General features: G+C 38.7%; 1 protein-coding gene across 4 annotated transcripts in view; it reads right to left on the bottom strand.

Moving 5' to 3' along the window:
* Window positions 1-18271, bottom strand: part of LOC143025507 (dual specificity tyrosine-phosphorylation-regulated kinase 1B-like) — a 103501-nt gene that overhangs the window by 41535 nt on the left and 43695 nt on the right. For all 4 annotated transcript variants that reach the window (XM_076185278.1, XM_076185277.1, XM_076185279.1 and 1 more), the window contains 2 exons: window positions 16606-16794; window positions 6764-6924 (listed from right to left, as the gene is read on the bottom strand). In XM_076185278.1, coding sequence (XP_076041393.1) covers window positions 6764-6924; window positions 16606-16794 — 350 coding nt within the window. The remainder of the gene's footprint in view (window positions 1-6763; window positions 6925-16605; window positions 16795-18271) is intronic.

Below are 18271 nucleotides of genomic sequence, written 5' to 3'. Positions count from 1 at the left end.
GGTTCAAGGAGGGAGTCACAAGGTGTGCAAAAATGGTGTGTGGAACAAGAAGGATGGGAGGAAATAGAAGGAAGGGTAGTGAGTGGTGGGATGAGGAAACAATCAAGGTTGTAGAAGAGAAGAAGAGAGCTTTCACAGATTGGTTACAAAAAAGGACGAGGGAGTCATATGAGAGGTACAAAGAAAAGAGAAGAGAAGTAAAGCATAAGATAAATGAGGCAAAGAGGAGAGCAGATGCGAAATGGGGTAAGAGTATGACAGAAATTTTTAAAAGTAATAAAAAGATGTTTTGGAAAGAAATTAAGAGAGGAAGAGGAGGTGAATCAAGTAGAGAAGAAAAGGTAAAAGGTGCAGATGGACAGATGATAATGGAAGAGAAGACATTAAGAGGAAGATGGGCAGAGTATTTTAGGGAGTTGCCAAATGTCAAGGAGGATAGGGAGGGAAAGGTAGTTGCCATGGGAAATGCAAAGAAAATGACCGTGATGAGTGAGGAAAATGGAGGAGAAATAAGGAAGGATGAAAGCAGGTAAGACACCTGGTCTGGATGGATGCCATGTAGAATGTCTGAAAAAAGGAGGTACAGTGATGGTGGACTGGCTGGTGAGATTATTTAATGTTTGTTGGAGAAAGGGTAGAGTGCTGGAGGACTGGAGGAGTGCCTGTATAGTTCCACTTTACAAGGGAAAAGGGGACAAGTGTGCGTGTAGTAGTTTCAGAGGGATTAGCTTGTTAAGTGTAGTTGGGAAGGCTTATGGGAGGATCTTGATTGAGAGGATCAGTAGAGGAACAGAGGGAGTAATTGGTGAGGAACAGTGTGGGTTTAGGACAGATAGAGTTTGCGTAGATCAGATTTTTGTGGTAAGACAGATATGTGAGAAAGCTACAGGAAAAGGTAAGGATGCTTTTTTTGGCTTTTATGGATCTGGAAAAGGCTTATGATAGGGTAGACAGGAAGGTACTGTGGGATGTATTGCAGATATACAGGATGGGAAGAAAGCTTTTAGGAGCTGTCAAGAGTTTTACGAGAGTAGTAGAGTATAGGAAGCTCGCTGGCCGAGCGGGTTAGGGCATCATTACTTGTGGCGAAGGCCGAGGGGATAGCGGTTCCAGTCCTGCCAATGACAAAGTTGAACCAAGGGCATGGTTCATTAAATTCCAAGCTACAAAGTCCTCTGTAAGAGGAACCGTCCTAGCCTTCCGATGGGAGGAGTTTGTGACGTTAAACCATATCAATCAAAAATCAGTAGAGCATGTGTCAGGATTAGAAATGGAGAGAGTGAGTGGTTCGAGGTAAAGGTGAAATTTCTTCAGGGATGTGTTATATCGCCCTGGCTGTTCAACTTATGCACAGATGGGGTGGTGCACGAGGTAAATGCAAGGGTGGTGGGTCAGGGATTGGAGATGGTTAAAGAAAATGGAGAAAAGTGGGAGATGAGCCAGTTGTTGTTTGCGGACGACACTGCGCTTGTAGCAGGATCAGAGGAGGGATTGAGGAAGTTAGTGAAATGTTTGGGAGACTGTGTGAAAGAAGGAAGTTGAAAATAAATGTAGGTAAAAGTAAGGTGATGAGATGTACAAGGGGTGAAAGTGGCAGTAGACTGGAAGTGAGCATTAAGGGAGAGAGACTAGAGGAAGTGGATAGTTTTAGATACTTAGGTGCAAATGTGCCAGGAAAGGGAGGGGTGGAGGTGGAGGTAGAATGTAGATTGAGAGAAGCGAGTAAATGCTTTGGTGGATTAAAAAGTGTAATGAGAAACAAGATATTTGGGAATGGATGCAAATAGGAGATTGTATTTACCAAGTTGTATTATACGGGAAGGGAGCTATGCTCGTGGTGACCTGTCTTTGTATCTTTCAGCATCAAGTTTTTTTTTTTTTTAATCTTGAATTGTTTGCATACACTGTTTCTTTATCTAGATTATTCCAGATATCCAGCACTCTTTGTGGGAAGCCATTTTCTTTTTTCACATCTCTTCTATTGTTATCCTTTTTGAGTTTCTTTTCATTTCCTCTTGATTTTCCATTGTCACCTTTTAGTAAATCCTTCCTATTAAGGATTTCCATTCCTTTCATGATTCTATAGATAGTCAGTAGATCACCTCTTTCTCTACTTTGCTCCAGTGTTGGTAGTTCCAATTTGGATAATCTTTGTTCATATGTTTATTTGGAGAGAGCTGGTGCCAACTTTGTCATTGCTCTCCGTATTCTTTCTGATTTCTTTATATTCTTTTTAGTACTAGGTGTCCATAGTGTCGCTGCGTATTCCAGTTTAGGTCTTATTATTGTGACTAATATTTTTTTTTATAATTTCTTCATCCAAATAGTCAAATGCCACTTTCATTGACCTTCATAGGTTGAAGGTTCCTCCAACTATTTTGTTTATATATTTGTCCAGTGTCATGTCTTTGCCAATTATTACTCCAAGGTCTCTTTCCTAGTTCACTTTTTTTATTTCTTCTTCAATTTTATAATTTCTTGATATTCTGTTTTTACTTTTTCCAAACTCCATTATACTACATTTCCTGATATTGAAGTTCACTTCCCATTTTTGAGTCCATTTCCAGATTTTGTCCAGGTCCGATTGTAATGATTCAAAATCCTCCCCTGTTCTTACTTTTTTAGTATTTTTGCATCATCTGCAAAGAAATCCATATAACACTCCACTCCTTCATCCATGTCATTTATATATATGCAAACATGATTGGAGCCAGCACCGAACCCTGCGGAACACCACTTATCATTTCTTCCCATTTTGAATATTTGTCTCTAATTACTACTCTCATTTTTCTCCCAGTCAGGAAGTCTTTCATCCATTCCAATAATTTACCTCTGATGCCACCTACTGATTCTATTTTTCTTATTAATTTCTTGTGTGGTACCTTATTAAATGCTTTTTGTAGGTCTAGATAGGCACAGTTTGCCCATCCATCCAAATAGAAGCAGATCAGGTTTGTTGTACATGATCTTCCTTGTCTAAATCCAAATTGATTTGGATTCAGTATAGTTTTTTCTTCCAGATGTTTAACTCATCTACTTTTGATCACTTTTTCACATATTTTTGCTACTGTGCTTGTTAGGGAGACGGGTCTGTAGTTAGTTGGATTTTCCTTGTTTCCTCCTTTATGTATTGGTACAATATTTGCATTTTTTCAGTCTTATGGTACCTTTCCTTCTTTGAGTGAGCATTTGATTATATTGTATATTTATCCACTAACTCCTCTACGCATTCTTTCTGTATCAAATTTGTAATTCCATCCGGTTGTTGATTTCCTTCTGTGTTAGTTATTTCTTTCATTGGTGGGGATTTCTCTCTCTCTATTCGCTCACAGTTAGGTGAGTTCTCAATTGTGAATACCAATTTGAAATGCTTGTTCATAATTTTTGCCATTTCTTGTGCCAACAGCACTGTATGGGGAAGAGAAATGGAGTTTGAATATGTTTGAGATGAGGTGTTTGAGAAGTATGATAGGGGTTACTAGGCTGGATAGATTGAAAAATGAGGAGGTGAGGAGGAGAACAGGGGTGGTAAGGGAATTGGGAGATAGGGTGGATGAAAAAGTATTGGGATGGTTTGGACACATGGAAAGAATGAGTGAAAAAAGACTAGTAAAAGAGGTATGGAAGGCTGATGTGGAAGGAGTGAACATGAGGGAGCAACCTAGGATGAGATGGATGGATGGGGTGAAGGGGGCTATGGGGAAGAGGGGAATGTCTGTTGAGGAAGGACGGGAGAGGACAGAAGATATGGGTGGATGGAGAATGGTGGTATATGGATGATGTTGTGATGCAGAGGTGGAATGAGTGGGGGATGGGGGGTGAGGTAGTATGTGTGAGAAAAATGTGACACAGCCCGAAGGGATTTCTCCCAGTCTTTCTCCTTTTCTGCACGGGGCCACAAAGAGGGGGGAGGGTTGTTGATTTAATGAAGCAGCCTTGCTGTGGATGTGGTTTGTCTTGTGACACTGCTTCTGACCCACGGCAGTGGACAAGATGCAGGGAAGTGCCAAGATAAGAGGGAGGGTAGAGGATGGAGGGGCGTGGAGGGTATTAGGGATGGAATGGGTAGGAATGGTTTTCATGCCTTTGTTTTTTGGCTACCTCCCTTGTAAGGGGGAAAAAGCCTTTGATACATATATATATGATAGGTTTCTTGTGTGTTATTTACAATTGCACTCCTACATTTCTGTTTACACATATTACATCTAGTCGAGACCAAATTAGAAAAGATTTGGATATCAATATTGGTGATACATTGTGCAATATGTTGAGACAATAGTGGAGAAGAAATCCAAGTGGCCAATCTGGTTTTAGGAAAAGATAATGCACTTCAAAGTTTATTTAAAGTTATTAATGTGCTCCATGAGTGGAGCATATATATATATACATACATACATATACCAAAGTCTTTTTTCACCCTTACAAGGGAGGTAGCCAAAAAACAAAGGCATAAAAACCACTCCTACCCATTTCATCCCTATCACACTCCACCCCCTTTCCTCCCTCTTATATTGGCACCTTCTGGATGATGGGTCATCCCTGCATCTTGTCCACTGCCCTGGGTCAGAAGCAGCGTCACAAGACACAGCACATCCACACCGAGGCCGCTTCATCAAATCGGCGACCCCCTTTCTCCATCCCCTCATGCAGAAAAGGAGAAGACGGGGAGAAATCCCTTTGGTCAATGTCAAATTTTTCTCACACATACTCCCTCTCCCTCCACCCATTCCACCTCATGGATCACAGCATTATCCATATACAACCATTCTCCATTCACCCCTGTCCTTCCTCAAAAGACATTCCTCTCTTCCTCAAAGCCCCTTTTACCCTATCCATCCATCTCATCCTAGGTTACCCCTCCTGTTCCCTCCTTCCACACCTCATTCTTTCCAAGTGTCCAAACCATCCTAATACTCTTTCATCAACCCTATCTCCCAGCTCCCTTTCCACCTCCGTTCTCCTCCTCACCTCCTCATTTCTCACTCTTTCTGGCCTAGTAACCCCTATCATACTTCTCAGACACCTCATCTCAAACACATTCAAACTCCTTCTCTCTTCCTCTCTTATGTTCCATGTTTCTGCCCCATGCAGTGCTGTCGAGATAATCACTCCTTCATATAAGTCTTTTATATCCATTCCCAAATATCTATTTCTCATTACACTTTTTAATCCACAAAGGCATTTACTTGCTTCTCTCAATCTACATTCTACCTCCACCCCCACTCCTTTCCTGCCACATTCGAACCCAAGTATCTAAAACTATTCACTTCTTCCAGTCGCTCTCCCTGAATGCTCACTTCCAGTCTGCTGCCACTTTCACCCCTTGTATATCTCATCTTACTTTTACCCACAGTTATCACCAACTTCATCAATCCCTCCTCTGATTCTGCTACAAGCGCAGTGTCGTCAGCAAACAACAACTGGCTCACCTCCCACTTTTCTCCATTTTCTTTAACCATCTCCAATCCCTGACCCACCACCCTTGCATTTACCTCTCGCACCATCCCATCCATGTATAAGTTGAACAGCCAGGGCGACATAACACATCCCCAACGAAGTCCCACCTTTACCTCAAACCACTCACTCTCTCCATTTCTAATCCTCACACATGCTCTACTACTCTCATAAAAACTCTTGACAGCTCCCAAAAGCTTTCCTCATATTCCATATATCTGCAAAACCTCCCACAATGCCTTCCTCTCTACCCTGTCCTAAGCCTTTTCCAGATCCCTAAAAGCCAAAAAAACATCCTTACCTTTTCCTATACCTTACTCACATATGTCTTACCACAAAAATCTGATCTACGCAACCTCTACCTGTCCTAAATCCACACTGTTCCTCACCAATTACACCCTCTGTTCCTCTCATAATCCTCTCAATCAAGATCCTCCCATAAGCCTTCCCAACTACACTTAACAAGCTAATCCATCTGAAACTACTACATTCACACTTGTCCTCTTTTCCCTAGTAGAGTGAAACTATACAGGCATTCCTCCAGTCCTCTGGCACTCTACCCTCTCTCCAGCAAACATTAAATAACCTCACCAGCCAGTCCACCATCACTGTACCTCCTTTTTTAGACATTCTGCATGGCATCCATCTAGACCAGGTGCCTTACCTGCTCTCATCATCTTAACAAGTGCCTTCACTTCATCCTTCCTTATTTCTCCTCCATTTTCCTCACTCATCATGGTCATTTTCTTAGCACTTCCCACTGCAACTATCTTTCCCTCCCTATCCTCCTTCACATTTAGCAACTCCTTAAAATACTCTACCCATCTTCCCCTTACTGCCTTCTCTTCCATTATCATCTATCTGCACCTTTTACCTTTTCTTCTCTACTTGATTCACCTCCTCTTCCTCTCTTAATTTCTTTCCAAGACATCTTTTTATTACTTTCAAAATATTGTCATACTCTTACCCCATTTCACATCTGCTCTCCTCTTTGCCTCCTTGTGTTTTACTTTATATATATATATATATATAAAATGGTGACCAAGTTTGGAAAGGTGTGTGAAAGGAGGGTTTTCAGAGTAAAAGTGGATAAAAATTGTAAAGAAATGAAAGAGTGAATATGGTGGAGGGTTGGACATGAGTCTGTAAGGTAAGTGAAGAATTTTTAGTATTTGAGGTCACATGTACTTCACAAAGCACATTAGGTAGGTCGAATTATATCAACAATGATATTTATTCCCTAAATCTGGAAAAAAAAAAAAAAAAAAAAATTATATACTATCAAACTTAGCATGCAAGGTATCCAAACCTCATTGATGTGTTTGTAGGTCTTTATGAGGTCCACGGAAAGCTTCCTGAGAGGCCCCTGGGCTGGGTCACGATACCGTCTCTCCATAGGGGAGCGGTGCGCTGGGGGCAGAGGGGGTACTTTGGACGACCCACTGCTGATACTGCTAAGGCCTGATGGACCTGCAATTTCCATCAATACATTAAGTAACAAATTAAAGATATATTTCATATAAACCATACATATGCATACATAGAGAAAACTTACTAAATTGGGATAAGAGAAATACAAGGGGACATTGAAAAAAAAAAATAATAATTAAAATAAAAAAATAAATAAAAAAAGGAGTTATAGAAGACACCTAAAAAAATCTAGTGATGGATATCTGGAACCAACTGGATTAAACAATAGTGTGTGCAAAAACTATACACAAATTTAAAAGCAAACTAGACACTGCAAGATATAAAAGCGGGACACCATGAGCATAGCTCCCCTTCCCATGAGATACTAGGTAAATATGCCCACCCACCTAACCACACACATGATCATTGGATTGATGGCAAAGATTGGAACCCCTAAAAAAAAACCCCGCAATTTTCGTGGATTTCAACGTTGAGGGAGTGCCTGTGTTGTATTAGTAGGGAAGGGGAAAGTTCGTGGTGTAGTGGGAAGGTGAAGAAAAAGGAGAAGGGGATGGATTACTAAGGAAAATGGAAGAAAAATGAGGAAGGGGGCAAACGGGCACCAGACGTCAGAAGGAATGTAATCAAGATATGTGCAGATGACACAGGTGAAGTCGAACATATCAGTAAAGGCATTAAAATCAGAAATATAGATAAGAACAGCACAATAGAAAATGGAGATAATTATTTCTATGGATTTAATGAGGGAGGAGATGACAACCTCCCCCAATTAGCAAGTCTAGAGGAAAAACTAACAAAAATGAACGAATCATAGGAAGTTAGGTTTAGCCAACTTGCACTAATTACACAGAAAGTTGATAAATTGGAAGGAGAACCAAAACCTAATTAAATAGAAAAATTTAAAGACAGTTAAAAGTAGAGGATGAGAATGAGGAATTAAAGAGGAAGAATAAAGAGTACAAGAAGTCCATAGCAAAAAAGATAAGTGGTTGTAAAAAGGTTCAGGGGAATGGCAAAACTGAATTTAGAGATATAATGAAACACCAGATGAAGAAATGCACTAAGGACACAGTTATTAAAGTGATGAGAGAGAAGGAGAATATAGTAGGAGTCTTAGCAGATAAAAATAAATTTATAACTATATTAGGAAAGGAAGAGAAACATAATCCAAATAGGACAAGAGTAAGAGATGAGAATGAGTGAACAAGGTACTAAAAATATTTCAAGAAGGTGAACAGGAAATAGTGAAAGAAATTGAAGAAATATATAGACTGGGGAAGTACAGTATAGATAAGACCAGAGAAATTAAGGTTAAATTCAGGTCACAAATGACAGCAGAGAATGTCTTATCAAAAACAGGAAAACTAGCAGGAAGTGATCAGTACAAACAGGTATGGATAAAAAGAGAGATGAATAAAGAGGAAAAGGAGGCAGACAAAACAAAAAAGAATCGAAGCTAAGGGAAAAAAAAAAAAAAGAGAAAAGAACATCAGAGAGAAATTCAACTGGAGAGTAGTGGATATGAAAGCGAGGAAATGGTTCATAGGAGAGAAAAACAGAAGGGAAACAGAAAACAGGATGGAGGTAACAGAAAATTAAAAGTGTCCTTCACAAATATAGATGGATTAATAACAGGCTTGGATGAACTATATGATTACCTGATGGAAAAGGAACCTGACATAATGGGCATTGTGAAAACAAAATTGAAAGGTCCATTACAACCCAACAGTGTACGACATGGTGTATATAATAATTGGATTAGAAACAGAGAAGTAAAACAAGGTGGTGCAGTTATGTTCCTGACTAAGAAGGATATGAATGTGAGGAATGTTATATATGTTAAGAATAGAATGGAAATGATTATGATGGAAATAGAGGACAGGGAGAAGAAGAGCAGGAAGTTTGTGGTAAATTATGTGCCTCCTAAAATGGCTTCGTGGGAAGAGAGAGAACACAAAAATATGTTAGAAGACACAAGGATAACACTAAATAAGATAACAGAAGATGGAGGAAGAATAGTTATAATGGGTAACTTTAATTGTAAAGAATTCTGCTGGGAAGAGATGACAGTGAAGGGTGGAGACAACTTATGGGGAAATGTACTTGATATGATTATAGAACATACAATGACACAATGGATACAAGAGAATACTAGGTATAGAAATGAGGAAGAACCATCAAGACTAATAATCACACCAGAACCTGAAATAGTGGACAAGATTAAATATAGGATACCACTAAGTAAAAGTGACCACATATTAGTAGAACTGGAACTACATGAAGAAAAATATATGGGAAAAAAACGAACAATATAGAAAGGGAAGAATGATGTATGGAAAAAAAAAATGGAAAAAATGAGAAAAAAATAAAATAAAAAAGCAGACTGGGAGAGGATATACAAAGAGGAAACAACAATAGAAGAGAAATAGAAAATTTTGACAAAAATTTATATGGAAGGAGTGGAAAAGTATGTTCCAAGACAAAAACAAGAAAAAGGATATGTAAAATGTTGGTACAACAAAAGAAGTAGAGAGTTAAAAGATAAAAGGGATAAAGTTTGGATAAAATGGAGGCAAGACAAAAAAAAAAAAAAAAAAAAAAAAAAAAAAAAAAAAGGAAAATATATACTGGTTATAGAAAAGAATATGTACAAGTGTGCGGAGAAAAGAGAAAATACAAAAAGGATGTCATAGGAAAATGTAAAGATCAACCACTATTTTATAGATTTGTAAATAGCAAACTGAAAAACAAACAAGAATTAGTGAAACTATGACAAGGAGGAATAGAATACACAGAGGAAATTGAAATGACAGAAATTATGAACAAGCATTTTAAATCAGTGTTTACAAGGGAGAACATACAACTTACATATGTCGAGAGGGAGGGGAAAGTCCCCCTATGAAAGAGATACAAGTAACAAGGAAAGAAATAATGAATCACTTGAGTAATCTCGACATCAGAAAATCGCATGGTCCAGATGAAATGGCAAACTGGATTTTGAGAGGATGCAGGGATGAACTAACAGACAAAATATGTAGTCTAATAAGCAGTTCACTAATGGAAGGAAAAGTTCCAAAAGATTGGAAGAGAGCAAATATACCAATTTATAAGGGGGTAAACAAAGAAGACCCTACAAACTATAGACCAGTCTCTCTTACAAGTATGGTAGCAAAAATTTGTGAAAGAATTATCAAAATTAGATGGGTAAAGCATTTGGAAAGAAACAATGTACTAAATCTGAGGCAGTTTGGATTTAGACAAGGAAGATCATATATCATAAACTTGATGTGTTTCTATTCAAGACTAATAGATATAATACAGGGAAGAGATGAATGGGCTGATTTGTGCCTTTCTAGACCTGAAAAAAGCTTTTGATAAGGTGCCACATAAGAAATTGCTATAGAAATTAGAAACTGTAGGAGGAATACAGGGCAAACTGCTGAAGTGGATGTAAGACTTCTTGCATGAAAGAAAAATGAGAGTGGTGATAAGAGACAAACATTCCAATTGGGATGAGGTGATTCGTGGAGTTCCACAAGGAACAGTTCTGGCCCCAATAATGTTTGCTATATATGTTAATGATATGGATGAAGGAAATGGAAGTTATATGAGCTTCTTCACAGACGATGCAAAAATTTTGAAAAAGTGAACACCTAAGAATATTGTGAGTCGCTGCAGAGTGATCTCAATAAAGTATGGGAATGGAGTAGGAAGTGGGAGATGGAATTCAACATTAACAGGTGTAGTATAATGGAATTTGGAAGAAGCAAAAAAAGAATAGTGGGATCATATCCATTGGGAGAGGAAGAAATTAAAAAAGTGGAAAAAGAGAAGGACCTAGGAGTCATTATTATGAATAATATGTCCCCTGAGAAACATATAAAAAAAAAAATTGGAGAAACTTATAATTCAATAAGATCAATCAAAATGGCATTTACATACCTGGACAAAGAAATGGTGGAGAAAATACTAGTCACTTTAATAAAACCAAAATTGGAGTATGCAGCGACGATGTGGTCACCAAGTACAAAAAAAATGTATAACAAATCTTGAAAGAATACAAAGAACAATTACGAAATTGGCACCAACGCTCTCAGAACTATCATATGAAGAGAGGCTGGAAAAACATGAGCTATAGACATTGGAGCAAAGAAGAGAGAGAGGAGACTTGACAATCATTTATAGAATCATGAAAGGCATGGAAATTATTGATAGAGAGGATCTAATAAAATGGGATAGTAGAGACACAGGAGGACATGGAAAGAAAATCAAGAAAGACAATTATAGAAGAGACCTGAAAAAGAACAGCTTTCCCCACAGGATAATAGACATTTGGAATGGATTAGATGAGAATGTGGTGTGTGCAAAAATAATACACAAATTTAAAAACAGTCTAGATAAAACAAGATATGGAGACGGGACACCACGAGCATAGCTCCATTTCCCGTAAAATTCAACTAGGTAAATACATCCACAGCAAGGCCACTTCATTAAATCAGCAACCCCCCCTTCTCCATCCACTCATGCAGAAATGGAGAAGATGGGGAGTTTTTATACATACTCCCTCACCAACTCCTTATGCATTACAGCATCATCCATACACAACCATTCTCCATTCACCCCTATCTTCTTTCTTCTCCTGTCCTTCCTCCATAGACATTCCCCTTTCTCAATGCCCCTTTTACCACATCCATCCATCTCATCCTTGATTACCCACTCATGTTCACTCCTTCCACTTCTGCCTTCCATACCTCTTTTATTAATCTTTCTTCTCTCATTCTTTCCATGTGTCCAACCCATCTCAATATTCTTTCATCAACCCTATCTCCTAACTCCCTTTCCATCCATGTTCTCCTTCTCACCTCCTCGTTTCTCCCTCTGTCCAGCTAGTAACCCCTATCAAACTTCTCAGACACCTGATCTCAAACACATTCAAGTTCCTTTTCTCTTCCTCTCTTATGTTCCACGTTTCTGCCCCATACAGTACTGTTGGCACAATCACTCCTTCATACAATCTCCTCTTAGCATCCATTCCCAAGGCATTTACTTGCTTCTCTCAATCTACATTCTACCTCCACCTCCACTCCTTTCCTGCCACATTTGCACCCAAGTATTTAAAACTATCTACTTCTTCCAATCTCTCTCCCTTAATACTCACTTCCAGTTTGCTGCCACTTTCTTCCCTTGTACATTTCACCATCTTACTTTTACCCAAATTGATCTTCAACTTCCTTCTTTTGCACACCCTCCCAAACTCTGTCACTAACTTCTTCAATCCCTCCTCTGATCCTGCTACAAGCGCAGCGTTGTCAGCAAACAACTGGCTTATCTCTCACTTTTCTCCATATTCTTTAACCATCTCCAATCCCATTGCATTTACCTCTCGCACCACCCCATCCATGTATAAATTGAACAGCCAAGGTGACATAACACATCCCTGATGAAGTCCCATCTTTACCTCAAACCACTCACTCTCTCCATTTCTGATTCTAACACAAGCTCTACTACTCTTGTAAAAACTCTTGACTGCTCTTAAAAGCTTTCCTCCTATCCCATATATCTGCAATACCTCCCACAGTGCCTTCCTGTCTACCCTGTCATAAGCCTTTTCCAAATCCATAAAAGCCCAAAAAACATCCTTACCTTTTCCTAAAGCTTTCTCACATATCTACCTTACTACAAAAATCTGATCTATGCAACCCCTACCTGTCCTAAACCCACACTGTTCCTCACCAATTACTCCCTCTGTTCCTCTCATAATCCTCTGAATTAAAACCCTCCCATAAGCCTTCCCAACTACACTTAACAACCGATACCTCTGAAACTACTATACTCACACTTGTCCCCTATTTCTTTTAAAGTGGTACTATACAGGCACTCCTCCAGTTCCCTCTATTAAACAAACATTAAATAACTTTAACAGCCAGTCCACCATCACTGTACCTCCTTTTTTCATACATTCTGTGTGACACCCATCCAACCCAGGTGCCTTATCTGTTCTCATCATCCAACTCCCTTCGTCTCATCTTTCCTCATTTCTCCTCAATTTTCCTCATTCATCACATTCATTTTATTTGTGCTTCCCACTGTAACTATTACCATTCCCTCCTGTTCCTCCTTCACATTTAGCAACTCCCTAAAATACTCTGCCTACATTACTCTCACTGCCTTCTCTTCCATTATCATCTCTCCATCTGCACCTTTTACCTTTTATTCTCTACTTGATTCGCCTCCTCTTCCTTTCTTAATTTCCTTCCAAAACATTTTTTTATTACTTTCAAAATTTTCTGTAATACTCTTACCCCACTTCACATCTGCTCTCTTCTTTGCCTCCTTTATCTTATGTTTTACTTCTCTTCTCTTTTCTTTTTACCTGTCATATGATTCTCTCGTCCTATTTTGTAACCAATCTGTGAAAGCTCCCTTCTTCTCTTCTACAAACTTATTTTCTCCCGTCCTCCTTGTTCCACATACTTTCTTGGTACACCTTGTGACTCCCTCCTTGAAGCATCCCCAGTCCTCCTCCATTCCTAGTTCTACTCTATCTTTCACTCCCTCCCACTCCTCTCTAAGCTTCTTGTACACCATATATATATATATATATATATATATATATATATATATATATATGTATATCACAAGTAATAATAATTGGAAAAGACTGTAAACAGGGAATCTATATATTTTGACTACTAACTGAATTCCTCTTCAGTAGTACAGAGTGGGAAGGAAAACTTTGAAAGGAACATGGAAAGAATATATTCTTACTCTCTGATGACCTGATTTGGTCAGGGAGATGTCTATTGATGATAGTGATCATGAGTCTGGAGACCATTGTCCCTTTGAAATGTTCATATCAGGGTAATATTTGAAGGGGCACCCAAACCGCTTCACAATGTGTACAAGGCACACACCAAGACATGCAACCTCACACCAAATCGTACTGACCATGTGGTGCACACACTGGGGGGCATGAACTGAACCTGAATAGCTGGTCTGACCTAACCCAATGCAATTAAACTTAACGATGCATCACAAGTAGCTTACCCACACAGTATAAATATGGCCTTGGGTCACTTGTAAAATTAGTTCTGACCTAACCAATAAAGAACAAGGACTCATTAACTCTCCTCCCTTTTTTCTGCAGTTGACACTTACCATGGTGGTGACCAAAGAATAACCTAATGGACCCATCTCTTGCTACCATCCCCTCCACTACTCCAACTCTTCCAACAACTACTGGGGGATATTAACCAAATGTAGCATGTCTCGAGATGCTGTACATCGCCCGACTACCACCCATGGCTAAGTGAACCAGCAGGAGCATCAAGCTCTAACAGAAGTGGCTCCAGCACCTTCCAATGCCTATTTGATCTGTCTTTGGCAAATCCAAAGACATGATCATCAAGGTTTCACAGAAGGCAGATCACCTTGCTGATGCTCACACTGATGCAGTAAGAAGCCAGGATATCTGCAGTCCTTATCCTCAAAAAAATGCAGGGGAGTAAAAAAATACTCACCTAAATTTTCTGTGACTGCTGGGCGAGCACTTTTTTCATACTGTTGGAATTGAATCACATCACACTAAACAGAGATGTCATTTTTCTTTAACATGTGAATACTAATTACAGGAGACCTACCTGTCTCAATAATAAGTGAGAGATATTAAATTGTTTGTCTTTTTATGCAATTGTCTTGTCTTTGTTATTTAGTATTTACCCTTAAACATTACCATGTTTTAGTTAATACTCATTATGTACTCTCTATTGGTGGAAGCACTAACCCACTCATTCCAGAGGCCGTTGCCATTTTATGAGAATTAGTTTACTTGCAACCTTGTTTCCAGGGCCTTCCTCCTACTGTCCTATCTTACAAGAGCCCAGGCAGTAAAACCCTGGAACAAGGTAGGTTTACTCGATGAATATACCACAATGCTCAGCCTTCATTCTGTGGTAAACATTGTCATTGAGGTGCGTGAAATTTGAAATATGATTTTTCATAGGTGTGCAATTTTTAGTGCTCATTATAAATTTAGGCGCATTATGGCATAGGCACAAAAATCCATGCCTTAAAAGACAAGCCTGTATCTGCACTGATGACTATGTCATACAAGTTAGTGGTCGATGTCGCCAACAGTCACTTGGTCTGTGTAACAGCACCCACCTTAACACCCCTGCAAACTGGACAATAGCCAACCATGGTTGCTGCCATTGACTAGACAGGACTAAGCCCACCACTCACTAAGCCATCAAGGATGATCTCAATATGTCTCAAGTGGAGATGGTCCTTGGCCAGCCCCTCATTGTGCATACATCTGGTAAGCCAGAATGGGTTTCTGTCGACCACCTGAAACTGGCCTAAAGTGATGCCTTGCAACCACACCACAGCCATCAAAGCTAGACAGCCCTATACCCATTTGCTCACTGTCATGTCTCTATTGCTGGAATGCCAGAATGGGTCATCAACTGCCTGAAACCAGCCCACCTCAATGCCAGTAACACTCCACCCATCCAATTCTCATGTAAGGGACACCCCACTAAGCCAAAGTAACTTTAAGAGAGGGAGTACTGTACAGACCACATGGCACAAATCACGATGCACAATCTGACAGTGAATCACGTTGACCATGTAGCACGCACACTGAGGGTGTGACCTGACACTGAATAGCTGGTCTGATCTAACCCAGCACAATTCAGCTTATTATGCACCACAGGTGGCTTTCTCACATAGTATAAATACAGCCTCGGGCTGCTTGTAACAATAGTTCTCACCTAACCAATAAAGGAGGAATCACTGACCCTCCTCCCTTCTTTCTGTAGCCTACATTCGCCACAACCATGTGGTGATCCCCCCTGCCTCTTCCAACCATGCATAATCAGAGAAGACATGGAGAAACTCCTTTGGGCCACATCAATTAATTATCCATTTACAACCACTCTCCACCCAGACCCATCTCTTTCTCTTGCCATTCTCTGTTCAAAAGACATTCCATCCTTATCCAAGGCTTTGCCTTCCCCCTCCTCACCACATCCAATCCTCTCATTTTCAGTCCACTACTCAAGTCCACCCCATCCAGCTCTGCCTTTCATACTTTTTTCATGAGTCTTTCTTCACTCCCTCAAAATAAATTTCTGAGTCAACCCACTATATGATCATGACATCAGGAACCCATCATTACAATCCTTAGTAAGTCTGATATAAATTCACTGCAAATTTTTTTATCATATTAATCAGATCAATGTTTACACTTCCTCAAATAAATTAAGGGAGAGCCTCTCTCTCTCTCTCTCTCTATATATATATATATATATATATATATATATATATATATATATATACAGTGATGCCCAAAAGAACAAATATAGTGTAAATAAACAAATACTTGTATACATACTGTGTATATATAATATATATACCATCTTACATATACACATGCACACACAATTACGCATGTTCTTGTTGACTTTGTTTAATTCATATTAAACTATTATCAGTATTATCTTAATTTCCTATACATACTGTGTATATATATATATATATATATATATATATATATATATATATATATATATATACACATACACACATATATAACTTCTTAAATATACACATGCACACTCAATTATACATCATGTCTTGTTGACTAGACTGTTTAATTCATATCAAACTATTATCAGCATTATCTTAATTTCCTATCTTACAGAAAATAGTTTCAATTACCATGAGCTGCACTTGATGTGGAAAGGGATGATGACAAACCCTCTTCTGGCGCAACAGCTGTCATAGTACGAGGAGGGGGGTACTCCATCTGCATGCCTAACTGCTGAAGTTGTTCCTCCGAGCACAGCTTGCCATACAGCAGATTCTGCCGCCCCCCTCCTCCATATCCACCACTGCCCCCTACATCTCCTGAAATATTAAAGAGTCATGATTACTACAAGGACTTGGTGACACAATACAGTCTCTCAATTTGTTGAAATACAAGTACAAAAAATAAAATACATAGAATGGAGGTATAGCATGAGGTACATATTTGAAAAACAGGAAAAGGAATGGAAATATCATTGTGTTGGTGGGGCAACAGTGACACATATTCTGATGTTAGCAGCAAAAATTTTGTTTACAGTGATGCATATTCTCATGTTAGCAGCAAACATTTTGTTCTCATGTTAGCAGCAAACATTTTGTTTACAAAGTGATGGTGATATATTAATCTTAAGTTTTTTAATTACAAAAAATTTATGCTCTTGAGAACATTTCAAATAAATTGTGGATAGTGTATATGTACAAGTTTACAACAAAACCACCGTAATAAGACACTTGCACACACACATTAAAAGGCTCCACAATGAATATATAAAAATTATACACAATGCTATGCTAGAAACCTAAACACCACTCATCCATTTCATTATACACACAAGCACTACCTCCTGGAAAATAAAAGACAGCAGCTTACTACTCAAACAACCTACCACCAGCATAAAATAAGTATCAACACAGAATAGGCCTGGCTGCAGAATCAAACTGCCATAGATGTAACCACCACACAGAAGACTGAGCACCTCATTCTACAGTGTGTCATATCTAACAATCCCTAACCAAAAACAGTAAATTCCTTGAGTGGCTTTAGCCAGTTACCTGCAAGCAATCTTCTGCAAGAGGCCTGGGGCAATGGACTGATTGAAATTATATATGGTTTAAGGGATACATGAAGTCAGATGGTACTTAACAATGGGGATAACCATGCCAATTGCTAGATATTTGCATCACCTACTTAAAAGTTTTGATTGCAATAATAAACAGCAGAAAATATTGATATCGGGAATGCTTCTGCAAATATATGTTGTTTGTCATCCATAAATTTCAATTAGCTACACTGGGTTTCAAGTGGTTTTTACAATATATTTTTTAGTCCTATTACAATTTGGCAAAATCATATGGTATACAATTTCTTGGTGTCACAGCATGAGTAGCTTCCGTTGCCAAGTCATGTGCAATTAGCTATTGGAGTGTAGCCTGGTTGGTAATTATAATTGACAGTATCTAAAAACAGTGTTGATAATGATGCAATGATAATGGTGGTTCATATCTTATCTCCCAGCTATACTATAGTATATGAAAATAATTTTTGTCAATGGATTTATTTCTGCAATTATACCGGCACTAATATCTCTGCTAGTTAACAGCGATACATGATTACCCAGTATTTAAGTTGTTAATATGGCAATATCTCATGACAAAACATAAGTATCGTTCTTTTTACATTGTGATGTGCATATCTCAATCATATGATTGATCTTTCACAAAATCTGGAAATTTCTCTATAAAAAATTGCTATATCTGTCACAATCAATTACATGACCTAAGACATGTTACTTTGTTT

Source organism: Oratosquilla oratoria, chromosome 5 (genome assembly GCF_046742065.1).
Source record: "Oratosquilla oratoria isolate Oo_2021 chromosome 5, ASM4674206v1, whole genome shotgun sequence".
NCBI classification, from domain to species: Eukaryota; Metazoa; Arthropoda; class Malacostraca; order Stomatopoda; family Squillidae; genus Oratosquilla; species Oratosquilla oratoria.
The sequence above is the reverse complement of the archived record's forward strand: the minus strand, read 5'-3'. Positions and strand labels throughout refer to the sequence as shown.